General features: G+C 40.6%; 1 protein-coding gene across 1 annotated transcript; it reads left to right on the top strand.

The window, feature by feature from the left end:
• Window positions 1-1,751: 1,751 nt before the first annotated feature.
• Window positions 1,752-19,113, top strand: REEP2 (receptor accessory protein 2). The gene is made up of 8 exons (XM_084535513.1): window positions 1,752-1,897; window positions 2,204-2,276; window positions 8,330-8,406; window positions 10,025-10,145; window positions 10,696-10,809; window positions 11,220-11,367; window positions 11,660-11,817; window positions 14,799-19,113. Exons 1-8 carry the CDS (start codon window positions 1,866-1,868, stop codon window positions 14,871-14,873), a joined length of 798 nt encoding a protein of 265 aa, XP_084391639.1. The 5' UTR covers window positions 1,752-1,865; the 3' UTR covers window positions 14,874-19,113.
• The last annotated feature ends 8,171 nt before the right edge of the window (window positions 19,114-27,284 follow it).

Here is a 27,284-nt window from a genome sequence, read left to right as displayed (position 1 = left end):
TTCATGATATGGAAAGAAATAGAGCTCCTTGTTGCTAACTATACATGTAAATTGCTAGCTTAAAATACTTTTCCTGGAGTTGTTCTAAAGCTTAATTTGCCACTTCATAATGGACTCTTGCTTAAGACATTCACAAGACCACCTGCTTTGCTAATGTTGATGTTCATATTTTGTTGTTCTTATCACTATTTATACCTCTTATTGAAAATGTTCCTGCTATTCCTTGGCACATTAAACAGTTCAGAACACTAAGGCACGTTTTCTTTGTGTGTCACATACCCATGCTGCAGTTACTCAGCACTCACAGTCTTTTCATACATTGTACTCAACAAGTCTCTGAATTTTCTCCATTTGCATCTTTCACTCACCTGAACATGAGCGTATTATTCAAGTAACAGAGCTGTTCTCTACCTGATCCCTGGCACAAAACTCGTGGGGATAGAAATGCAATTGTTCTGATGAGGGAAGTGCAGGTTTGTGTTACTTGGATGTGTGAGAGCAGATTACCTTTATCCTATTTGTAGGTCAATTGTGCAATCAGTGGTGTAAATTGTGCAGTCCCTTATGCATCATATTGTGGCCATTCATATCCAAAAGCAGACTGTGACAGAATGTTCTTTGTCACTGTCTGTAGTGACAGTTTTGTTTTCAGCTCTTGCATGTAATGGAAAGTTGCTGATGTTGTGTGTTTTTCATCATTGCTCATTACCACTGAGGCTCATGCATCCGTGAGAAAATTGTTCCCTAGCAAATCACAGTTCTTGCTCCCTTTCTTTCATTTTTCAGAAAGGCTATTTGGCAAGTAATGAGATTTTGCCATAGTACATTCCTTAGTGTTTTGATGTTTATGTTGTTGGGGGATGGGGAGGGGGGGTGTCTTTTTTGTTAGTTAAAGAACTGCATAAGGCTTTCTAGCAAATTAATATATTTTAAAATTGAAATTCAGCTTGTGTAATGGTCATCTTCGTGTGATTCAAAGGTCTGTGTATTGAGCCTGATCAGTCTTTGTCTCTAGTTTCCTTAGGGGTGGCAAAACATTTAACTAACTCCTGCAACGACCGAAAAGGGTGATTCTCTTAACAGTACTCTCTGCTGAGTCACTATAACAACTTTTGCTGCTCAGTTTTCTGGCACACTAGTATGTTTAAACATACACATGAATAATATTTACTTGTCTCCCCATTCAGATGTGTTTGTACAGGTAAGCAATCCTAGGCCTCTCATCTGTGATTCCTAGGAGTGAGGGCACTAGGCAACAGTGAGTTATCCACGAAACTACAAAGAACAGTTTTCATCCCTTAGGATAACGACCTCTGCTGTATCTGTGAGTTAATTGTTTTACAGACATTTTTCGGTGAAGCTGAGAGTTTTGGTAAGATTTTAAGTAGCCCATTTATTTGCATCATTTTGATGGCTGTTGTGTAGGGCCTCCTAGAACAGGTAACTTCTAATTTTGGAAGATGGCTTCTTCCGCCGGCTCTATTACTGCCTCCTGAAGTGCCTATCGCCTTCAGTCATCACGCTTCTGTCATCTTCTTACGCTGTGCGTGTTACTCTGCTGCCGTCTCTCCAGCAGGTCCCCTTTCCTGCAGTGCTGCCCTCGGCCCTGTCCCCCGGGGAGCGCCGCTGCCCCCTCCAGCGGAGCGGGCAGACACGGGAGCCACTGCGGCTGCCTCGGCGCTGCCGCCTCGGCTCGCTTCCGGCGGGGCGGGGCGGGGCGGGGCGGCGGGGTCTCTGCGGCGGCACGGGGAGCGATGCGGCCCCTCGGCTCCGCCCCTGTCAGTGCCGGGGCGGGGCTGCGCCTGCTGCAGGAGCCTGCCCGTTAAGAGTCGGCTCCCGCCGCCGCGGAACCCGGCGCCGCCGCCATGGTCTCCTGGATCATCTCCCGCCTCGTGGTGTGAGTGCCGGGGCGGGGGGATGCGCAGGGCCCTCTCGGGGCTGGGGCGCTCCGGGGAGCCCCTGCGGGGCGCGGCCGCCCCCGGTGGGGCCGCAGGTTTCGGCCGCGGGGCGAGGAGGGGCCGCGGGGCGGGCGCTGCCTCGCGGTCGCCCGCGGCCGCGTCCCGGCGGGTCCGCGCTGGCCGCCGCGGCCCGAGAGCAGCGCCTTGGCAGGGGGCGGGGGAGCGGGAGCCGCCCAGGGCGGAGGCAGCCGGCGTGCGGAGCGCTGCGGGGCCGTGAGGCGCTGAGGGTTCTGCGCTTTTTGCAGGCTGATCTTCGGCACCCTCTACCCTGCGTATTCCTCCTACAAGGCCGTGAAGACGAAAAACGTGAAGGAATATGTGAGTACGGGTTCGCCGTGTGGGCGCGGTGGTCGCCCCGTCCTTCGCGGCTCCCTGCGAGCCCACGGCCTGGTCCTGGCCCTGGCCCAGTGTCAGGGGCTGCTCGGCCCGCAGCGGTGTCAGGTCGGACGGGCCGCCTGAAGAGCAGCCCTGACAGACTTTGGAGATGTTTCGAGGAAGGACACTTTCTGAAATGGGAGGTTTCGAGCCATAAACGTGGGTTTTCTGTGTTTTGTTTTTTTCTTCCCCCTCCAGGAAATATTGGCTGAGGATGGGAAAATAGGAGGAACAGTGTGGTCTGGAAGCATATGGAAGTCCAGGGACAAGTTCTTTTCTCCAACTTTGTTCTTACTTTGTGTCCTTTTACGGCTTTTTCAGTACTGCTTTTGTTTTCTTCTAAAAACCTAAATAATCATGCATGGTTTGTATTTTCCTATCAACCTTGCTTGTGATCAGCAATTCCTGTTGGTCAAGACTTCATTCTCATTCCATCCTGGAAACATTTCCTTCTCTCTCTCTCTCTCTGCCTACGTCATTGTTGCAATTGCCATATTTAAAACACCAAATAGTTTTCAGTGATGCAGGGTGTTGGTTTCTTACAGAAGCACTGTTCTAAGACGATTAGAGGAGATGAGCTATTTGTTTTATGGATGGGAAGAATTTCTGTGTATTTAGAGCAGTGAATAATCAGATAGAGAAGAGAGGTAACATGGCCGAATAGAATATAATTTGCCAGTATTTCTTTGTGGTGCAGTCTGCGACTCTTGATCCAATTGGCTCTGTTTGCTGCTTAGAAAATGACGTGTCAATAGTAAATATTGCAGGGTATGTCTCATTCTGCTTCGGTCCTCTAGAATTGCCTAGGTGTTTCCTATGCACCGGCTTAAAATTCAGCACATTGGTTTTTGAAGGAGAGAGCAGCTGAGGTAGAGTCTATTCATAGTGGACAGCTTTTAAAACTACATCATCTAGCTTGGCTGATTTTTTTTTTTTTTTTCATGCCTTCAGCAGAGAAGTCAAAATGTGAATGTTCAGTAGGCACTGATAATCAACGCAGTGTTTTAAGTGAGTATTAGAGGTACAGTCAGGAATACTATATACTATGATAACGTTAAAAACCAAAAGGAAAGCATACAAGAAACTGAGTAGTTGAATGATCCCGTGACTTCATAATTATCTGGTAGTCTTACTGCTGCTGTTTTCTCTCCTCGTTTTCTTTTAGACCAGTTTTCTATGATCTTTGTTGCATCAAAGGCAGGTTTTTACTTGGAATTTTTATTTGGCTCTTAAGTGTCTGTCATGGAACTATTGTTTTCCGGTTACAGAAGTTGTGTTAGCTGTAAGGCAGGCCCATTTTTCACAGTTTGAAAATGTGTTGAAATGTGTTGTTGAGAATTTGAGGGATTTAAAAACAAAAACTCTCCTTTTTTAAAACAGCCACCACACATGGCTTGTTCTGGAGTTCAAAGGCCCAGTAAATACAGAGCCTTTGACTTTGTAGATGCTTTCCTGTAAAAGCCTGCTTATTTTCTTAGGGTAAGTTGGCTGTTGAGGTACAGAAATGCAACGTGTCTTGCATAATACAAACATACTAATCTGAATTTGTGTTGGTAGACGTCATCTTAATTGCAGCAGGACTTTATTAATCTGATGATTAAAAAGAAATGAGGTCTGGTACTTGAGTATCATAAAGTTGTCATAACATGAATGTCAACTAATCACCTGGTTGTAAGTCCTGCTGGGGCTGATATGGAAAAGAATGACATCTGGTTTTGGCTTTTGTTTAATACTTCATTGATATAGTTTTCTTGAAGTAGATAGTTCTGGACAGCTGCAATAGAAAATTTCCTTTTTTTTTTTTTTTTTTTTTTTTTTGTCTTCAATTAAAATACTGGAGTTAGTTAAAGAAAATATATTCGTACTGCTAAAACTGATCTTATATGTGAATTATTTTTCTTTAAGAGGACCACATGAGAATTAAACATGTAGATGCTGGATTCCAACTGCCCAAATCAGTAGTCTTTAGACAGCTTTGTATTTCTCGACAGAAGCAGAAAGACAGGAAAAATGGTTTTGTTAAACTCAGGAAAGGGGGCCAACATCTATTCAAACTGCTTCTTATATGACAAGGCAGTGGAAAATTTGAAAGCTGTGGTCCATAGTTTCAAGCCAGCTGTGTACTACTAAGAGCAAACGCGAGTTGGGGAGAAAGATCTTGCAGGTGTATATATATGCTAGAGAGTGTGATGTATTGCAGACTGCATTGATACGGATCAAGATATTACAAGCAGTCCAGAAATGGCATCAGAGTACAGTGCAAACACTTTTTTGCCATGCTGTGATATAGATTTATGTCTTCGAGCAGCCCTGACAAATTGCTTCTAGCACCTTAGGCTGTTTTAAAAGTAACTGTTTTCCTTTCACATGTGGTCTGCAGCTTTGGTCAAATCTACATTCCAATAATATGTTTACATTTACAGAGTTTATTTAGGTTCTTGGTGCAAGTTAGCTGAAATTGGTGATCAACTGCTGAGCAACAGAGACTTGACTCTTTTTTAATGGATTGAAAAACAAATACAGCACAGGATTAGTTTTAGAAGGTTAGTAATCTGTGGATAACAAAAATTATAAGCGGGGGGAAAAAAAGTGATGCTTCCCTCTTCACCATCCCACTTGTGTTCTGCTCTTTTAGCATCTGGTAATCTGCACTTCAGGGACTTCTAGAGCTAAAAGTTGAGTCCCTCTCACTTACTTAACTATATTTCTTTTTTCTTTGGCTGTAGGGGGTAGGATGACGGATGGCAGAAGGAGACAGGGCAAGCCAGACCCATGCCCAGTGTTGAAGATGTGAACATATAGTACACTTAAATAGTAACATAACAATGTTTTCTGTTCTTCTCTCTTCCTTTTCTAATACTCCTGAACATTGTGTTACTACTGAAAAACTCTGATGGGGCGGAACTTAGTTTCATCAGGCTGTCTACTGTGACCACTCAAGCGTTGTGAACTAATTTATGTAACGAGAATATTTGTGACATTCTTTTCATTCTGAAAAGTGACCATTTATTTTTACACTTCATTTCCTCCCTTTGGACTAGTTGTTAGTCCTCAAGTGCCTTTACCTTTTATCTTCAGCAATTCAGTTTTTTTGAATGTTTATGTAGGCTTGTTGGAAACTTAGTAAAAACTCCATTACCATTAGCCAACCACTATAGTGAGAGCTAATGGAAACAGTCAAAGACTTCTGCTACAGTTATTTTTTCCTCATAAAAAAATAATTCTGTATTATGTTGTATATATCTATGTATTTAATGCTTACTTTTGTTATGATTGCCTTAATTTTGCATAATACTGAAGTAAGATTTATTGGTACAGAGAGTCTCTGAAATCTCTCACCCACTTGGATCCCCATTTGCCACCTTTGATTTGTCATTATTCACAATTGTTTTTGTACAAGAGCTGATTATGTTGCTGCATCAAAGAGTTAATCATTAATTTCATAGAGTTGCTTTAGAACTCAAGTCAATAACACCTGTGCTGTCTGAATTGATGATTATAGGGAGGAGGAGAGGGGAACCATAAAATTCATGTTTTGCTACTTTCTGTTGTGAAAAGTTGCACAATAAAATGGAAAATATTTGAAGCACTAATCACCTTTTTAAAAGCTGGCTATTGTTTCAGGGTTTGAGGCAGCATTTCTTTTCCTTTTAAGCCTTTTTGGAAAGTTCTGGAGGGTCTTTCAAGAACAGATGATATTATTTTCCATCACGTACAAGTTGGGGAAATATCTGCTTTTACAACACTATTTGCTATAGTAAGACCCTCGCTTACCTATTCACATAACTTTAGTATGTGTGTTAACGTGTGGTTTTAATATGTGAGATTTCCGTGGTTCAAATTATTCCTTTTCTCATTCTTGATGACACTGAGTGTTAAGTTGCTTTTAGCAAAGGTGACCTCTTGTTTCCATTTATTTCCTACTTAAATTTATTTTTACTTCTTGATGGCACAGAAAACAGTCAATTTCATTTATGTTGGCCCTATTATTAATGGAAATGTTTGGGTAGCGGTTTTCATAATTTGACTGATTCCTCTTACATAATAATGTTGGTTGGTCTGTAGCTGGCAGACTTGCTACAAAAATGACAGAGATGGGGAGAGAGAGGGAAAGGTGTAATTACTCTTTTTCAAAGGAAACAAGACGTTTACTGCTCCATAGAAAAGATGGAAGTTGGGAGATAGGGTTTAGGTATATAGGTGTGCCATAATAGCACAAAGTACAGTTTGTAAACTGCATTCAAGAGCCTAAACAAGAAGATGCGTTTATATGTTATGTTCTTTGCTTTCTTGCCTCTCTTACTGGGTCTTTCTTTAAAAAGAAAAGAGAAATGCTGAAGGAATTTCTGAGAGCATTGATGAAGACTAAGAATAGCCAGGGAAGTAGTTGAGTTGAAGGAGGTCTTCAAAAAATGTGTAGATGTAGAGTTTAGTGACATGGTTTAATGGTGGACTTGGCTGTGCTAGGTTGAAGGTTGGGCTAGATGATCCTAGAGGTCTTTTCCAACCTAAGTGGTCCTATGCTTCTAATTCACCTTAATAAGTTAGAGCAAAATACTACATCTGTAGTTCTTCTTCTGCCCCCAAGATAACATTTAAAATGAAGAAAAAGTAGGGCTACAGTTGAAACTAATTAAGTGCACATGTATTTATTAGCATACTCATTATATATTAAAGAATATAACTATACTCAAAGTGAACTACTTACTGGTTTTAGACAGTTAGTTTATTTGGGACTATAACGCTATTGTTGTGTCATGATTTTGTTACAGGACAGACATACAACCAATCCATCCAACCCAAATCGTTCTATGATTTTGAAAGGGACCTCAAAGTTCACCTAGTTCCAACCGCCTTCCATAGGCAGGGGTGGCACCCACTAGATCAGTTTGCCCAGGGCCCCATCCAACCTGGCCTTGAACACCTCCAGGGATGGGGCATCCACAGCTTCTCTGGGCAACCTGTTCCAATGCCTCACCACCTTCTGAGTGAAGACTTTTCTCCTAACACCTAATCTAAACCTACCCTCTTTTAGCTTAAAGTCATTACCCCTTGTCCTTCCCATCACAGCACTCCCTGATAAAGAATCTTTCCTGTGGGCCCCTTTTAGGTACTGGAAGGCTGCTTATAAGGTCTCCCCAGAGGCTTTTCTTCTCCAGACAACAACCCCACCTCCCTCAGCGTGTCTTTGTAGGAGAGGTGCTCCAGCCCCTTGATCATTTTTGTGGCCCTCCCCTGGACCCACGCTGACAGGTCTATGTCCTTGTGCTGGTCACCCCAGAGCTGAACGCGGTAGTGTCTCACAAGCGAGGGATAATCACCTCCCTCAACCCACTGGTCATGCTTCTTTTGATGCAGCTCAGGTGGTTGGCTTTCTGGGCTGCAGGTGCATACTGCCGACTCATACTCAGTTTTTCATCCACCAGTACCCTTAAATCCTTCTCCGCAACACTGCTCTCAATCCACTCATTGTCTGGCATGTATTCATGTTTGGGGTAGCCCTGACCCAAGTGCAGAACCTTGCATTTGGCCTTCTTGAACTTTGTCTTGTTTGCACAGGCCCACCTCTCAAGCCTGCCCAGGTTCCTCTGGATCGCGGCCCTTCCTTCCAGCATGTCAACAGCGCCACTCACCATGGTGTCATACGCAAACTCACAGAGGGTGCACTCAATCGCACTGTTCATGTTTGCTGACAAAGGTGTTAAATAATACTAGTCCCAGTACACACCCCTGAGGGACACCACTCATCACTGGTCTCCACCCGGACATTGAGCTGATGATTGCTATATTTATATATTTAGAGTATATTAATCTTACATATTTCCCTAAACTATAATGTAACATTTCATATGTGACCCTCTCTAATGCTGATTATCTATGCCTTCTTTTTGCTGACTTCATCTCAGTGTGTGAAAATGATGAGTCATTTTTGAGAAGCTGTTTTGCTATTTTTCTTGTTTCTGATGGATGTCTACTGAGTGACTGCTCTTTTGCAGGTGAAGTGGATGATGTACTGGATTGTGTTTGCCTTTTTCACCACTGCAGAAACACTCACAGACATTGTTCTTTCTTGGTGAGTACCATGCTGGTGCGTGGGTTTTTTGTTTGTTTGTTTTTTTTAATGTTTTTAAGGTCATGTAGGTTCCTAAGGATAAGCTCTCTCATTTAGGAGTTTTTATGCCCATGGAGAGTCTACGGGTTTATAGACACTGTAGGTCTAAGCTGCTGTCTAAACTGGTTCATATTCTGTGCTTTCAGACAGTTAAGATACATGTAGGTACACAGGCTCTGTCAGAGGGTCTTCATCCATTCATAGCATATATTTTTGACAAGCTATTAGGTAAAGAGGTTTGAGAAATGATGATCTAAAAGACATTTTAAAAAGATGGTAAAGGACCAGGGGAGGTTCAGGCTGGATATCAGGAAAATGTTCTTCATTGAGAGGGTGGTTAGGCACTGGAATGAGGCTCCCTAGGGAAGTGGTCATGGCACCGAGCCTGTCAGAGATCAGGAAGTGTTTGGACAACACTCTCAGACGCATTATCTATTTCTTTATTTATTGTGTGGTCCTTTAGGGACCCAGGAGTTGGACTTTATGATTCTTGTGAGTCTCTTCCAACTTGAATATTCTATAATTCTATGACCTGTTTTGCTTTGCAAGCCCGTTGTACAGAGGAGCAGATCAAATACATCTCTGCTCTGAGTGGTGTTTTGCATGATGAAAATGTCTTCAACTGCTGGATGTGGGTTGGGTTGGGGTAAAACAGATTTTAATTCTCTCAGAGCTGTGTCACACTTGGCAATAATCAAATGGAGGCCTTCAGCAATGACAAATTGTCATTATGTGTCTTTAGCTGTTCCATTAGAACAGGGTTTCTTCTATGCTTTAATTTTTGGTCAGTTTCTTCATTGCTTTAATGTTTGTGATTTGCACGCATCTCTGAAAGAATACAGTCTAGTCAGAGTTGCATCTTTTAAAGAAACATGAAATTGTTGCGTGTACCTTACATAAGTGCTCAGCTATTTTGCCTATTCCTGAAAATAAAATTGAAGAGTCAGGATCTAAAAAGTACAAGAGCTTTGGCTCATTCACCTACTTAAAAGTGAACCACTGAAAACAGAAGTCTCTCAGTACTAACAGGCATCAGAAAGTTTACATTTGCTTATTGGAGTCTCTACTACTCTCCCTTCCCAGAGACTTCACTGTGTAAGGGATAGCAATGAAAGACTTGCATGCTGCCTGCTCTTAGCTATCAGCCTTAGCAGCAACTTGAGAGCTCTCTTGAGATATTTAATTGAAAACTTTGGAAAAAGAGAGGGAAATGGCTGTAATGTTATTATCCAGTGGATAGTCTTTGAACAAACTTAAGAATGGTGAGAGTAGCTGTCAGATTTTAATTTGGTGTGTTTGCAGGGCTGAGAGATGCCCTGTTTATGGAGTTTTCATGGCTATGGATGAAAGACTAAATGAGACTCAAAGAAGGTATGTTCTAGGATTCCAGAGAGGATTGTGCTATTCTGACCTGATATATTGATTCGTTTATGTTTCTGAGTCCTTACCTTCTCTTTACTCTTTTTGCCTGTGCTGCTCTCTAATGGTTATCTCTGTCTCTGTGCTGATCTTGATTCTAGTTCTCGTTCTCTTTCTCTCTCTCTCTTTCTCTCTCTCTCTCCTTCTCTCTTTCTCTCAGGTTTCCTTTTTATTTTGAGTTGAAAATCGCATTTGTGATTTGGCTGCTCTCCCCTTACACCAAGGGCTCCAGTGTCCTCTACAGGAAGTTTGTGCACCCAACGCTCTCCAATAAGGAGAAGGTACTCACTTATTGTTGGAAGAGACTGATCTGTCTGGAAGTTGACTGAATTCTGATTCAGTTATGCTACAATGAAAATTAAAATGCATGAATCATGATTGTGCTGACATTAGTGGGTATAGAATGATAATGTCTCTGACAACGAGGGCTGTGTACAGCCGACCACAGACTGTAATGTAGCCACTATCTTGCCTAATGCTTAGTATGTTTGCTTAACTCAGTATCTTTAGCCTTTATTGTCACTATCAGTAATTAAGTTCTTTGAATCATGATAGTAGCAGCACGTTCTGTAGTCAGGCTGTGTTTTTCACATTCTCAGTATAAGCAACTGCTTCATTTCAATTGTTGCAATTTGGAGAAAACATTCTTTAATTTAAGGTTGCATTTGCAAGCATTCTCTAAGTAGCAGAGAAAATGCAGCACAGCTTGTGCTGACAGCCTGGAAAAAAAGGTGTCCTTATGAGCTATGGGTTTTAAAGGTGATAGTGGGGGAGATTTTGAGCATGTTTGTAACTAGAAGCTAAATGCTGTGTTCCACACTGCCTTTCTAGGAAATTGATGAATACATTACTCAGGCTCGTGACAAGAGCTATGAAACCATGATGCGAGTTGGCAAGAGAGGGTTAAACCTGGCTGCCAATGCAGCAGTTACTGCAGCTGCAAAGGTAATGCAACACCTGTGCACTACAAACACAATCTAACCTTCTGTAACATTCAGGAATTCCCCAATAGTTTAGTTTTGTGTACCAGCAATTAGTGATATGGGTCTGTTAGGGATGCTGGTGCCTGTTCAGAATGATATACTTTACCTTTCCTTCAGTTTGTTTGTAGTTAATCCTTTGATTTATGGAAAGTGAAGGGAGAATGGGTTTTGCTCTAGCCTCTTTTGTGTTGGTCTTGGGAGCATACTTTTCTTTTTTCCCTTCTCTCTGTGGTGGGTGTTGCTTTTTTATTTTTATTTTTTATAGAGTACCCTAGTGAGGAATGGGGCACCTTCTGTCTTCTGAATGATCCCATGTGGGATGATCTGGGTGAGCGTGAAGTGTCCTTCACCATAATTCTTATGTCCTCTTAGGGCCAAGGAGTTTTGTCTGAGAAGCTACGAAGTTTCAGCATGCAGGATCTCACTCTTATCCGGGATGAAGATACCGTCCATTTGCGAAGCCATGAGCCACAGCTGCAACCCCCTGGAGCAAGTCTCCTTGAAACCATTGAGGATTCAGGTACAGAACACCCCTGCTGGGCCACTGTTTGAGGCCTTGCATGGTTACCCAGCAGGCGAGGAAGGGTTCCCTGGGCTTCATGCAGGGGTCTCAGAAGGACTACAAGATTGCAAATTATCAGGGAGAAGTTGTATTGTTTTCCCAGTCCTTTCCCATATACTAACATATGGATTTCTTGGATTATGCGTAAATACTGTTGATGTCTCCCTTCTATGTGGCCCTTAAGGATGGAACATTTTAGATCTAGATGTGTCTTTTCAAAAGTATTTGAAAAAACTTTCTTACTCCTTAGCTTCCTGTTACTCCTCAGGAGAGGAGAGCAGTTTGGCACAGAGGTCTAATGGAACCTTGACAGAAACCAGAACAGACCCATCAGATGAAGATGCAGGAGACAAACTGCCAAAACGTACTCAGAGCCTCAAAGCTACCAAGAAGATGACAAAAGCTGAGGTAAGCTGGTGTGTAAGTTATTTCCAGCACAGGTACTGATTTGTGAATTTTGTCAGAAGGCTCTGGCTTCGTATTTTGTGTGTTTAAAAGCTGTTTATGTAAATGTTGTTGGACCGTTTACTGCTGGAGTCCTATATCAAAGGACTTGCTGTCTATATGCTATACTGGTCTCTTGCTTTTGTGTTTTTGTCTGTAAGCCTCTGTCATAAGCCATGTCCTAGCTTTGCTTTCATTTAGGTTTGTGTTTAAGGGTGGGGGCATTAGGTATTTTTAATGTCTACTGTTGGCTCTACCCTCCAGTCCTTTGGATGGTTGGACCAGATGATCTTGGAGGTCTAACCTTAATGATTCTATGATTCTCCCTCTTGTCTGTTACAGTATATAATACTATATATATGTATATATTATATATACAGTATATAACATTTATGTGACCTTTATCCCTGTAACAGCAACTTTCTCCTCATCTAAAATTCAGCTGTTCTGTTCCCTCTTAAGCCTTTCTACTGTTCTGCATGTTAGATTTGAAGAAATTTATCTGCACGTTCTCCTTTCTTCTCCTCTGTAGGTTTTCATCATCTTGAGGTTTAGATCATAGAATCACAGAATGGCTTGGATTGGAAGGGACCTCAAAGATCATCTAGTTCCAACCCCCCTGCCATAGGCAGGGATGCCACCCACTAGATCAGATTGCTCAGAGCCCCATCCAACCTGGTCTTGAACACCTCCAGGGATGGGGCATCCACAGCTTCTCTGGGCAACCTGTTCCAATGCCTCACCACCCTCTGAGTGAAGAATTTCCTGCTACCCTCTAATCTAAATCTTCCCTCTTTTAGTTTAAAACCATCCCCCCTCGTCCTGTCATTATCTGATTGAGCAAAGAGTCGCTCTCCATTTGTGGACTTTTATAAATCCACGTTAAGTACTGAAAGGTTGCAATGAGGTTACCCTGGAACCTTCTCTTCTGTAGGCTGAACAGTCCTAGCTCTCTCAGCCTTTCTTGGTAGGAGAGGTGCTTCAGACATCTGATCAGCTTTGTGGCACTCCTTTGGACCCACTCTAATAGATCAACATCATTCTTGTGCTGGGGGCTCCAGAGATAACTAGTCATTGTTGAGTTTATCCACACCACATGGCCATGTGCTGATCCAAGATATTTACAGCAATTCAGATTGTCATGAATTGTCTGTATTCTCGATATTAAAACAAACTATACATGAAAATAAATTACATAGTGTCCAAGAGCTATGGTAGATTAATGATATTTTTCAGCTGTTGGTGTGTTTTGTAGAATATGCTTTTTGAGACAGTGCCTTCTAGTTTTTGAGTCTTACTTCAACATTTCGTCTGGTTTGATTTATAAATGATAAAGTGCTTCTCCATTTTGAGAAGTAGGGATTCTCTTTTCTTGGTTCAACTTGGACTCCTGATTTTATTTACATGTAATTTTTATTTAATATAGTGGTGTATTAACAAATCACATTGTAGAGCTTTTCAGGCTAAACATTAAATAATTTGGAGGAGAGTGCTTGCTCAGAGCATCATGTTAATTCATACTGTTAATCTGATTTTACAGCGTCCAGGACACTTTTGTATATGAATAGGTACTCTTTGTAACATGTATGTCTAAAGATGCGTTCAAAATCAGCCTAGATCTCTTTTAAATCCCCTGAAGTTACTTTTGTGTTGACCCTTCTTCCTTTTGTAGCGTAGTAGACAGGGGCAGGGAGGCAAGAGGAATAAAATTTTATTCCAAGCTTCCTAGAGAGGAATTTAAGTGACACAATTCTGAAAAGGCAGTAAAGACTCTATGCTGATTATTGTGAATATAGAAATATATGACGCAAAGGGCTTAAGGGTTGAGAGACTCAGAGGAGGGAGATAGTAATAGGCAAAAAAATTTACTAGCAAGCTAGGGAAGTGAGAAACAAAGGAAAGAAACCAAAAACACCTTCCCTCCATCCACCCTCTTTCCATCTCCTCTCCCTGAGTGGCACAGGGGAACGGGGGAAGGAGGGTTGTGGTCAGTCTATAGCACTTTGTCTTCGCCAGTCCTTCATGTTCACTCTCTTCCCCTGCTCCAATGTGGGGTCTCCTACGGAATGCAGTCTTTCCTGAACTGATTCTGCATGGGCTTCCCACAGGCAGCAGCTCTTCAAAAACTGCTCCAGATACGGGTCTGTACCACAGGGTCCATCCGTCAGGAGCAAACTGCTCCAACATGGGTCCCCAATGGGTGGCAGCTCCTGCCAGGTCACCTACTCCTGTGTGGGCTCCTCTCCACAGGCCACAGGTCCAGCCTAGAAACTGCTCTGGGAGGGGTCCTCCACAGGCCACAGCCTTCTTCAGAGAAGATCCACCTGCTCCACCGTGTTTTCCTCCACAGGCTACAGCATGGAAATCTGCTCCACCATGGTACACCATGGGCTGCAGGGGGACAGCCTGCTCCACTATGGTCCTCTCCCCAGGCTTCAGGGGAACTTCTGCTCCAGCACCTGGAGCACCTCCTGCCCTCTTTCTTCACTGACCTTGGTGTCTGCAAGGCAGTTTCTAATTCCTCTCTCTCCCAGCTGCTGTTGAGCAGCATTTTTTTTCCCCTTTCTTAAATATGCTCTCAAAGAGGCACAAACAGCATTGCTTATTGGCTCGGCTCTGGCCAGTGGCGGGGCCCTTATCTAACATGGGGCAGTTTCCGAATTCTTCTCACAGAAGCCACCCCTATGGTCCCCCCACTACCAAAACCTTGCCACGTAAACCCACTACAGGTTGCTATTTGAAGGATATGCTCAGCGTGGTTTGTTTGTTAACTAAAAACAAATGGAGTTTTTAAATAGCCTCTTTGAAATGATGAGGGACAGAAACAGGGTCATTGTGTTGTAGTTGTTTTGTCCTATTTTCACTTTGCATCCTTATCTCTTTCTGTTTGACATTTAGGTGCTACAGTAAACTAACATGAAATGCCTCTATTTCTTTCTCCTCAGCTTCCAGTAAAAAGTGTGAAAGCCCGCCCTAGGAAGAAAGCTGCAGGATCTCTTGCTTCTGGCGAGTCATCCTAAGGAGACCTCCCCTCCCCAGCACCTATCTCTGTCCTAGGATTTGCCTGTCACTTTTGAGTGGAAACTCTTCCAAAGGAAGGGAGCTGAGATTGATGTACATAACAGATGCTGCTTAGTAGAGCTCATTCCAAGGCAAGGGGGAGGCTGGGATTCAGAACATGGATCAGAGGATACAAATCCTCAGGAATTTTCTCCTTTTCATTCCTCTCTTGGAGGGAACACTATGTCTGTACATAACCTGTTGCTTTGGAATTCCCTCTGTATAATCCTAGTTGCGAAGAATCTTTATTGGGAGAACAGGCTAGGGTTAGAGACACCTGTTGAACAGAAGCTGGAAAAATAATTAGACAATGGAGTTCCACAGAGGTGGGTGGTTCCCTAGAATATCTTATCTTGCTCTGAGTATCCTTCTGCAGCTGTGTGTTGTTGGAAGTGCCCACAACAATTCACCCTTTTTAAAAATGGACCATAGCTGTTATGTCCTTCCCCTTTCAGAAGGTGACTGTTGAGTGCTTTTGAACATAAAGGACTGGCTCATGGGAGGAGTGTGCCAGATTCTAGTTCCTAGTACTGGAAAATGAAGAGATTGGGTTTTATTTTATTTTTTTCTGGAAGGTTAATTGAGGAAATTGAAAAGCTGAGTTATGAAGAAAATGTGCTGTTATATGCACATGTGAAAGAGTAGATAGAGATATCCAGAGGAAGTAACTATTGAGAAGGAAAGTTGCTCATCCATAAGATTTTGGTTGCTTTTGAAGCTGCTTTTTATTTCAGGTTCTGTTGTTTACTTTGATTCCTGTAATAGCACGACAGTGAGAGGAGTCCTGTGTAGTGGGTAAAGGCAGGGAGAGCGTTACTTTGCCATTTAATTGTGTAACTCCATGTCATCATGGTGCTTTTTAATACAGACAAATTCTTTCATTCTAGAAGATTTCTGGGGAAAATCTGGCTCATTAGTCTGCAAGTGTACTTGAGAATTTCAGAAGCCCTTGTCTCTTAGCTTTAGGAGATCCATTCCTCAGGGCACAGGAACTGAGCCTGATGTATGAACTTCACTAGTTCTAGGATTACATTTATGGATTATAAATTGCAGGGACCAGTGAACACTATTGTACTTTATCAGTCTTCTTGCTTTGTCCTACTCCAGCCCTTGCACATATTTTCTCTGTGTGACCATTAGCCTTGTTTATCAATGCCCTGAGACCTGAGCAATATGCAACATTTGGGACAGAAGCACATTGTATGTGGAATATGTATTGTGGGAGTGAAACTGCAGAGGAAATTTTCATGCATGCCATAGATTCTAATCCATTGAGTATTGGTAAGGGGAGATCCCTTGTATGCACACCCATGCGAAACAAGTAGAGTTCTTGTTGTGGAAACTTTTAGTGCGGGAGTACCCTTATGGACATGACTGTTGGAATGAATACTTGGTGGTTTTAATCTTTACTGAAACTACAGCTCTAGGTGCAGACACTCATGTTTTCTCATGTCTCTTGCTATTACAGTTCTGACAGCATTGCAGTGGGTTTTTCACAAAGCTGAGTATTTTGTTGACAATGTATAGAAGCCCTACTGCAAGTAAGATTTCACAAATATTTCTGTCCTAAAGAGTCATACTTCAAAAGTTTATAATGTTTAAGACTGGGACTGAAATTTGTATTGTTTCCCATTGTCTTGGTGGCAAACTTATGAATTATTTCATTTTTGGGTGGAAACAAATTAAGTTGTTTTTACTTTTATTTGTAGCTTTTAAAATTTTAAATCTTGACCAACCATATCAGAAATACTTGTCCTAAAGTATCCACAAGTCCTTACCCAGGATCCAGTAGAAAACCTTTGATCTGACTTTGAGATTTGTGTTTAAAACAAACAAAAAAAAAAGTTTTGTAATTTTTTTTAGTTCATTAACAATCATTGTATACATGTCTTGCTAGTACATGCAAAGGCATGTACCAAAGCAAGAATTCTTCCTGTTTCCAATGGAAATTCCTCTCTCCATGAGGAACAAAAATCTTTGCTGAATATGTGAAAGATTCAGTTGTGAGAAACTGCTTACTAGACTTTACTGTATTGAACAAGACAAAACCATTATTCTTTATTTCTTTATACACTAAGTACTTCCGTGACCACATTTCTGGACTTTTTTTTTTTTTTTTTTTAAACTAAAAATCTCTGTAGCAAATTAATTATCTAATTCATTGTGAGGGGCTTGATTTGGAGGCCAAGGATGGGTTAGTCTGTCCTTATACTGATCTTCCTGCCTTTTCTTTGTGCATGTACTGTGATAGTCTTGGATTACTCAATTTTCATACAGTGACTTTCCAGAATGCTTTCTAGAATCAGTTCATTTGCAGGAACTCCTCCTGCTTTGAAGCATAAGAAGAATTTCTGAAGACTCAATTTTGGGATTTTGATTTGCCTTTGTTCTCCTGAACTAGACCCTGTACTAAGTATCTTTTACTCAGCATTGATGCTTGATGTCATTAGCCTGTGGGTAAGAATGGATCAGTCTTGCCCTGACTTCTTGTACAGGGAAATTAAATGACTTTTGTTATAAGAGAGTCTGGAGTAGTTATGGACTCCATTAAGGGTGATATGAAGCTGATGATGTCAGGCAGCAGAACTTACCTAGAGCAAGACAATGTCTTAGTATGGACATGATTTTCTTCTAGTACAAATGTGACCGTTATATTTTGCTCTGCTTAATCAAAGCCTCTGCAAATCTGCCACCACCCATGTGATCTCTCAGTGAGTTCCTAGATGTAGTTCTGCTTTGGATGGCATGGTCTTGCATAGAAATTCTCTTGATAATGAGAATGCTGAATGTGCTGTTTTGGTAAAATGCTTCTATCAGCTGTTCTGTGTTTTCAGCAGGAAATGCTGGAATGTAGTTTCCATCTAGTATTTTCTATGAGCTTGATTGTGCAGTGAAGCAAATGGCTAAATCCATACCTAGCAGTAGAACCCACTGTGTTCAGTAAGCATTTATACCCCTTTCCTAATATGCCCAGGCACAAATAGAAACACAGAAAGATTTCTACAGAACCCTGAATTTCAAAAGTATTGAATTTCAAAAGTATTGAAATCAATACTTTTGAGTTTTACTTCTCCTTTGCCATCTTAATCAGCAGGAGATATGTGCCTTAGGAGGAAAGTGAAATGATTATAGAACACACTGCTGGTTCTCTGGCTGCACAGAGCATTGTGTTGAGGAGACTTGTTTGTTAACTGTGAAGTGGCAAGGTATGCTTGAGAACAGCTGTTGAATTGAGCTGTTTTCCTATCTGTCTTCCAAAACTGCATGCAATGCTGGAAAGTATGGGTTATTGCCTAAGACACAAATCTGGAAAAAGGGGGAAAAAAAATGGCCTTCTTTCTGATGGGGACATTGTATTGCCACATGACTCTGCAACTTCCTGGGGAGATGCTGAATCACATTGCTCTTTGTAACTGTTCAGTATTATAGACTTCCTTGCTTGACCCATTATGAATTTGTAACTTGCCACCAGGCTGAATCATCTTGTGCTGCTCTCTGAGTTGCCGTGTAAAGCCAAATGTGTGGAAAGATATTCTGAAGCTATGTGATTTCATAGAACGTTTGAGGTTGGAAGACGATCTCTGCAGCTCATCTGGTCCCATTGTTCTACTCAAGCAGAGCTACCTAGTGCTGGTTGCCCAGGAGTTCCTGTTATGTGTGGTCTGGAGCCTATTGAATGTAATGTTTAAGACCTGGTATATGTATAAATACATACGCTGTACTGTATGGGGCTGTGCTTTAGTGTTAACTGAGGAAAAAGGATTCCTGGTTACCTTTCATCTTGATTTTGGCACTATTAGAAGATGCTGTAAACATAACTCAGTTTTATGTTATTTCTAGGTTTTGTTTTGAAGCCTGTAGGCTTCAGAAGAGATCTAAAGAGGTGTGCAGAGTACCTTTTGAGAACAATTGCTTTTAATGGTAAATGAAGACAGTAAATTTCCACAGGAGCTAAGAACTTGTCCTGTGAGACAGGGTAGGGTGGAAAACGGGCTATGTACAGTACAAAGTTGTCCAGGAAATACTCTTGACTTTTTCTGAGCCTCAAGCTATACTTGAACTCTGCACCCTACAGATTAGAGCTTGGTTTTTCTTTTACGGAACTTCTGTCTCTGTCTTACCTTTCTAAACTGGGCTTGACCTACATGCACTTATTCTTGGACCTTTCATCACTTCAGAACAATAAAGTTTGAATTTTTCCTCAGTGGTCAGCTGATCTGTGGGGAGGATCTGATGAACTAGGCATCTCACAGCATTTTCTGATAGATGTGTTATGCTGAGGAAGCACCAGCAGGGAGCTCCAGGGGACAGATAAATCTGTGAAGTTGGATGCACGCACAAAGTCTGCATTTTTGGATGAACTAAATGCTGGACTTTGTTACACTCATATGCCAGTTATCTGTAGAATCCCAACGCTCAATGCCAGAACTGCTAATGCAAAGAATCAAAATAATATGAAATGAAGAGAAACAGTGGCAAACAGTTTTTCCTGCAGTGTTGCAGGTAAATTTACATTTCAAGGTGCTGCTTCTCCTAAAACATTTTCTATAACCCCTTTGCAAGTAAACCATTACCTCCTTGCTCTGTTTCTCAGCTCCTATCCTTTCATTACCTGGCTATATTTCTTATGTTTTCTTTTATTAAGCAGAGGACTACCTCCATTTTGCCTACTATGGAGACATTTAAAAAACAAACAAACAAACAACAACAACAAAAAAAACAACAACAAAACTTTTAAGAGCAACTGTTACCAGTAGCATAGTGTGATGTATCTGCCTTCTCTTGCAGCACATTCTCACTTTAAATAGGCTTACTGCACCACACACCCTTTGGACAGGAGCATTCTGCATTTAACCAAATAACATTAGAGGTAACGTTAGTGGAGGGCTGCAAAAATGAATGTACTCCTAATGACTGAGCCTGAGGCTTCTATAATATGCAACTGAGACTGTATCAAAAATATCTGCAGAAACAGTCAAAATGCATTGCTATACTGACTCATTAAAGATGGGAAATTTAGTCATTGTCTTTGCAGGAGGCCAGCTGAGCTGAATGACAAGCATATAACCATAGGCAGTACTGTCAGAGTATGATTCGTTGCAGTATTGTAGGAGTAATTGCTTGGGTTCAGATAAGTTAGTACCAGCATGAAGTAGTCAACCTGCAGCAGAATTCAACCTGCTGATTTACCTTGTTTCTTGTCCAAGAAGATTAGCCTGACACTTCCATGTAAATAAGCCATGTATAGGTACCTACACTATATGGGTTCAAACAAGATGGACAATTTCATTATCTCTAAAGAAACACTCCCCTCCACATATTCATCCAACCAAACAAAAACAAACAAAAACCAACAACAGTCTTTCTACATATTTTTATTGCTTTGGGAACAGTAGGGGAAGATGAGCTTTCTGCTTACTATCCAGAGTTTGGACAAAATATTGTATTGCCACACAGGAGATGGGTCTAAAGCATGCCTATACTGCCAGGAGTGGGAGGTGAGTATTTTTCTTGGAGCTTTGTTGGAAACGCCCCTTTGGCACGCAAATTGTGTGTTTGTGTGTGTTCAAAATGCATTGAAAAATGGAGTGAAATATACAGTAAAAAGAACTTTTGCTTATGTAGTTTTTTTTTTTTTTATCTTATTTGCTTCTAACTTGTACAACGTAATGAGGGTTTTTGCCTTACCATGTAGAAGAATTGACAAGTGTAACTGGTTTGTAGTATCTATATTCCTGTTAATGGGTATCAGAAATACATAAATGAGCACTAAAGATTTTTTGCTACCTAGGTGACACGCTTCAGAGGAGGTAAGTTAGACTAAAGGATGCACAACTTAATTCTGTGTTAAAACTTTCTAGAGAAAGCTGTCAGGACTGTAAGAACAGAATGATTACTCCCTGTCAAATTACTGGCTTTCATGTGTGAATGAAAGCTAGTACAACCACCTCTTTCAAATAGATGTTTAGTTATTTAACAATATCTTGCCAGATGAAGTTACTATTTTACTGAATATCACCTTTTTGAATAGTGTCTTGCCTGTACGTGCACTTGATTTCTAAGTGTGTGAATATTGTAGACCAGTTTTCATTATAATGCAAATGCTTTCAACTCTAAATTTTCAAAAATTCCCAGTGCAAGCAGAGCAAAAATGTCAAAAATAGATCAAATTTTGTGGAACACAAGAGGAGTCTAGCCAAAAGGAGATCAGAGAGGACTTAGCTGAGAGAATACTTTTAATTTCTTGCTCACACTAGTTGATGTCAAGTGATTCTTAGAGCTTTCAGGAGCAGGGGTGTAGGCAACGCTGCAGAGTGCTGTAAAGCAAACTTCTGTTCACAGTGCACGTCTGCACCCACGATGCTATGCTGCCAAGCCTTAGCAGGAATCTTGAGTTAATGCTACATCTCAGTAGGAAAGCATAGGAATAGAGGATTCTATTGGAATATTACAAAGTCAGAAAAGTGATTGTGTAAAGATAAAACTAAGAGAACTGTAGCAGCTTACCCTGAAGAATGATAACAAAAGTCTGCAAGGATTTTCAATAGGGAATTAAACTAGTCAGTTTACAATCAGTAAAACAACAAAAAATAGCAGGATTCAGTTAATAAATGGAAAAATTGTCAGCAATGTATGTATTGTCTTTCTTTGATAACCTATACTACAATTGCTTCACATAGTTCCAGATTTTACAGGTTATGTAAGTTTTATAGTTAAGAAAACTAAGTTTTTATCTTAAGTGATGCTTAGTGACTTACCAGAAAGAAAGCAAGTTGAAATTTTTTGATGGCTTTCTAAAATTAGAAATAAACTGTACAGATCCTCAAATCTAATTTTGTATTCATGCTGCTGTCTTTTGGGGAAAGCACTGAGCTGATGGACTCCTCACTTGTGATTCCTCTGTTTATATTACTTCTGAAATGTAGTGATTGTCACATAGAGATACATTAAACTTCTATTTTGAATTCACATCTAAATGGCATGCCAAGCTATGTATGAGCTAACATTGGTTGAATGAGAGAACGTGGAGAAGCTGAGTCAGATCTAGCCAGGCAAAGGTGGCTGAAAGACCTTCCTTGAAGTGCACAAACTAAAGACTACATAATAATGCTTGTTTCTGATTCAACATTTTCATGACGAAGTTCCAGTTAGCATAGTGCTGATCTAAAGGTACTTAATTCACAGTTGTGAATTGCTTTTTGTCCACCAGAGGGTATAATACAACATAAAAATGACTGAAAGTGAGAGAGCAGAGACTTGTCTGATAATAGGTGAATTGTGACTGGTTGAATGTTTATATTTCCTCTGTTTGAGAGTGAACATCTCACTTAGAAAGAGAGAGAGGAGGAAAACTTCAAAAACAAACACAAACCAACAAACAGGGCTCTAGTGGAGAAATATAAAGTGTTACTGCAGTTAGCCCCTATTCAAAAAGGCCATTTAAGCTTACTGGGCTTTTCAATTTAAATATTTTCTAGTGTGGCTTAGTGAGCCAACACCATTAGAGAATAATTGCCTTAAAATCTTTTCAATGTCTGTCCAAACGATTTTCTAGCTTCATGAAGCAGCCCTGTAAATGGTAGTGTTTGTGGCTAATTTTGCTGCTTTTGCAATTAAACAATTTTTGTGTGTGCATATTTCAGTAGTGTTGCCTTAAATTGTACTTCGAATTCTGTAGTATTTCCTGTAGAATTTCCTGGTAAGAATGTGTTGTTTCTATCAATTGGATCTATGTTCTGTGAAAATAGAACCAACTTTAATCTAAAAATACAGATGAATCTAATGGTTACTATGGTAACTTGTGACCATGGCAACAGAGAGAGGTAGTACTCTGAAGAATTGATAGACTTTTTTCTTTTAAGACAACGACCTAACTGATAGTGCAAGTATTTCAGGGAAAATACTGACTTTTTTATTTATTAACCACATAGGATCTTATGAATACGAGGGATTTTGGCAGTGTCTCCCTTAAGATCCTCATAGAAAAGCTGATGTACAATGACCTGGATCAGCAGATGGTGAGGTGGATTGAAAACTGGCTGAGTGACCAAGCCCAGAGGATGGCAATCGGTACAAAATCTAGTTGGAGGCAAGTAACAAGTGGAGTATCCTAGGGACAATACTGGGTCCAGTTCTAATAATTTCCTCATTAATGATCTGGATGATGGGGCAGAGTGTACCCTCAGCAAGTTTGCAGATGCCACATAACTGCTCCCAATGGCTTATACACCAGTGGGTTGTACAGGAAGAAGCAGGAGGTATATAGGATGTTTGATATTCCATCTCGAAATATATAGAAATCCTAGGTGCATATCAAGACTGCCTGCAATTCCTTGTGATATTAAGAAAGAGGTCTCGTCTGCTGAAGAAAGGTCAAAGACATCAGGAAGTTACTGTAGGAAAGAGGAAAAGGTTAGAACATCATGGTTAAAGACTTCTTGTTGTCAAACATGTAACATAAATTTGGTATGTTTCTGTTTGATTTTTCCATCATAAGATCAGAGTTAAATGATGTAGTGCCTTCAGGCCAGTGCTAAATTTCAGCTATGTATTATGAATTGCCTTGAAGCAGTGCAGACCCCAAGAGCCTGTATAGCATTGGAGAAAGCTGTAACAATTTAAAGACTGTTTACAATAAATATTAATATATTATTGAAGGAAGCGAGAATGGGCTCTCATGACTAAATCTTGTATGTAGCAAGTGGCTTTCTATGCCAGCATAGAGATAATTTAAATACTCTATACTAGCAACACTCAGTGTAACTTTTATAGGAAAATGTACTGGATATGAGTTTAGTCAAAGGCAAATCAGAGTTTTTCAAGCTTTCTCTTTTTCCTAGGTATTGTTGGCGAGTCTGGAAACTGAATGGAAATTATAGCATTGCAGTTATCACTCACTAATTGTGAAGAGCCTGAAATAAATAGAATCCAAGTTTAATTTAAAAGCCAACTTTTGTAAAAGTCAGCTGTTCTTACTTCTGTATTTGCCCCAGGAATACTGTAGCTAATCAGCGGAGTCACTATGGTGATCTAAGGCCATTACTCTGGAAAAGGGGAGGGGAGAGGGGGGGATGTCCAGCCAAACTGAATTGGTTCTTCTAGTTCAGTTTTCTGCCTCTGGTACTGCTCACTCCATGTGATGGCCAGCAGGCAGTGTGGAAATGGTACATGTTGGAAAAACCTGTTCCTGACATTGTTATCTTTTTACTTGTGCTTTAAGGCATTGTGGTGTTTAATGCCTGGTTTCTTGGTTTTGGGGGAAGGCACTGATGTTTGAATTCCATCATTAATTTTTTGTAAAGTTGTGAAAAGTTTGCTTACATGTTGCAGTACAATGACTTAAATGTAGCAACTGTAAGGCATCAGAGTCTTGTGTTGTGCTTACTCTGTTACCTGGACTCTTTCAAGTTTGTTTGGTTGGTTGGTTGTTTTTTTTGTTTGTTTGTTTGTTTTGCTTTTTTAAGAAATTTTCTCTTGTTTAAAAAAAATATATATATATTATATATATATTAAAGAAAATCATCTATTATATTCTCGATATCTTTCTCTTTTGCTTTCACTTACTTTTCCTATTTCACAGGACCTGTTGTTTTCCTTCCTTCTCCTCAGAGAGCATGGTACAAGTTTTTTCATTTGTAGTTGTGCTTTCATTCCACGGGGTGGCAACTAGGTGACCATTTGGTTATTCCAATAGAAACAGCTTTCCCAGCCAAGTCCCCCTCTCTGGCATAAGGGTCATGAATCTGTCAACTCAGCACTTCTATTGGGGTTCAGAACAGCTGAACCCCTTCTGTTGAGCCTTCACAACAGCTCGTTATATTGTATTTGTTCTGGCTGTATCAATTTTCTGGAGACTGTTGTAGCTGACAAGACAAAAAGGCGGCATCAAAGGCTAAGTTTTGAATCTTGCTTATTGATATTGGTGTTCCAAGCATAACTGAGTACAAGTATATGGTGTCATTGTTAGACAAATGTTTTAATAAATGTTTGGGGAAATATTAATTGAAATCTCTGCCTGTTATTAGAATAGGTTATAGATTTATGAATTGCAGGTATGACTTTTTGTTCTTTGCTACTAAGCTTACGTAGTATCTTTTTTCTCTACCCTTGATTTCTTCTTATGCTTGTGGATATTTTCTTTAAAAGTCTTATGTTTTGTTATGTTCTCAAACTGTTACCCTAAATTGTTTTAATTTATCTCCGTGCCCTTCATTTGTGTTTAGTTTTATGCCTTCTCCATTGTTGAATGAAGATATGAAAATTGATATAAAGCTGTACTATTTCTGCCATCTAAAAATCAAGGCAATTCTTAACAATCCAGTTTGTCCTGGCTTTGTTTCCTCATTTATAAGTTGCCTGTCAATAATTGTGTCCACTTTCCATCTGTTAACTGAGGACTTGGGTTCAAAACATAACTATATGTGTTGAGTGGCCTTTTTGCCCACAGTAGAATCAAGTACTATTGCTTGATTACTTGGGCTAAGAGACCCACCTACATTGCAACTGCAAATAACTTCAGGAGGGACTTGGGGGGCATTCTTATGTACAAAGTTAGAGAGTGGTGAATATTATGTGCAGAGCCTGTGCAGAAGCATGAATTATTAGTCAAACACTACATAGTTTGAACACCTACGTATGAAATATTAGACTGGTGAGGAAGTTGCAGTCCTACAGTACAGGTGGCAAGAACTCAACCAACTTACTGAAATGCCTGTGGTGCTAAAAACAAACAAACAAACAAAAACAGGCACAGAAGGTATGTGAAATGAATAATTTGTCCTCTACCAGCCGTGGTAGTGTATAAAGTGGGCAGACAGGGCTAGTAGTTATAGTGACTGGGATAAGAGAGGAATTCAGTTATCAGGGTTCTACTGGCATCTTTCTGCTTGACACTTTGGGTAGTACTGAGGTTTTGAGCTGAGGGACTGTGGTCTGCAGCTGGAACTTAATAACAGCAGTAACCAAGTCTCATTTTCAGCTGAAATTCAGCCAGCCTGCTCCCCTATACCTCCAACACATACACGTTTTCTTTGGGACTGTGTGTAAGTGGATCCTTTCCCTTCTTGCTGTTGTTTTTTCCTTGACTGTATTATTAACATCAGACCTACTAGCCTTCTGCCTGCATGGATATCTTCACGAAGGAGGCAAATTTGCTGCTGCTTCTGTTTTAGTCAGCTCAGAGTTGACATTCCCAACCCTATCATCTAGAAGCTGAAATGTGTATGCAATAAATAGGTGGTGTTTGTCTCTATTTCTGGGCATATGCAAAATTGTTTATTTTGCTCTTTGTGTCTGTGACATTTCATATCCACACTTCTCCCAGAGAACAAGTGGATTATTCATGTATTCGGTGTACACTTAAATATGGTATAACACCATGACCTATACACAATGATTACAGATGCAGTTAATGAGCTGCACTGGTTTGGATTCTGAATTGCATTCCGTCTACTGTATTTGTTTGAACACTGGTAGCTCTTGAATTTCTGTGTTCTCTTCTGCGCTTGTGGGCTCAAATGTAAAGCACTACTGAACTTCAGAGTTGTAGGTAACAGTTTAGAGATGATTGGAAGGCATCTTATTCTGCTAGCACAGAAATGGAAGTAATCTTTATGGATCCCAGAGATTATCATCTGGTCAGGAATGTTCAACCTGGTGAGAGTACAAATACCTGTCCTGAGCAGGCATGCTCTTTTCTACTTGATGGAGAGGGGATAATCTGTCTGCTTACAAGTATCAAGAAACTATTAGAGTTTTCTGAATTACTAATGTCACTTGGCTATGCAAGAGATCAATGTGAAAGCAAGGACACAAATAAATGAAGGGAATTGAGTATGATGTACTTGTGCTTCTGCCATTTGATTTGACATGTAAAACCAGACCGTTGTACTGGACCATGCTACAGGTGATGACAAATGAAAGGCTAAGTTTCATTTTAGAAGTTCTTAATCCACTGGTTATAAGTGGTATTATCAGGGGTATAAGAATATATACATGTTCTCTTTTCAGCCTTAAATGTATATATTCAATGTATTAATTGTTATGTTTCATGTAATTGTGTCTGGCCATTTGGCTGCTTTTTCTCGTTTGGTTTGGTTGTGTGTGCTTCATGAGGTTTTCTTGGATTGCACTAAATGAGTAAAGGCCCTTTTGAAATGGGTACATATAAAGAAAAGAATCAGAAATTCTGCAGAAGAGATGAAGAATTGTTTCAGGGAATACCTGTTTAAGCCATCAAAGCAGTTCTTGTGCATGTTTGTGTGTTAGTGAAATGAAGGTGAAGGAGGTCAAAACTTCCAATTAGCATCAGAGAAATACTGTTCTAAGCTCAAATAAAGCTGAAACAGTGAAATCTGAAACAAACACAGCTT

Source organism: Aythya ferina (assembly GCF_964211825.1).
Source record: "Aythya ferina genome assembly, chromosome: 14".
Lineage (NCBI taxonomy): Eukaryota > Metazoa > Chordata > Aves > Anseriformes > Anatidae > Aythya > Aythya ferina.
The sequence above is the reverse complement of the archived record's forward strand: the minus strand, read 5'-3'. Positions and strand labels throughout refer to the sequence as shown.

Excerpts from the sequence above, each read along its gene's own strand:
- REEP2 (XM_084535513.1), top strand. The coding sequence starts at position 1,866 with ATGGTCTCCTGGATCATCTCCCGCCTCGTGGT. Across the intron at positions 8,407-10,024 it reads ACAGACATTGTTCTTTCTTG|GTTTCCTTTTTATTTTGAGT; the intron begins GTGAGTACCATG and ends TCTTTCTCTCAG. Across the intron at positions 10,146-10,695 it reads CGCTCTCCAATAAGGAGAAG|GAAATTGATGAATACATTAC; the intron begins GTACTCACTTAT and ends CTGCCTTTCTAG.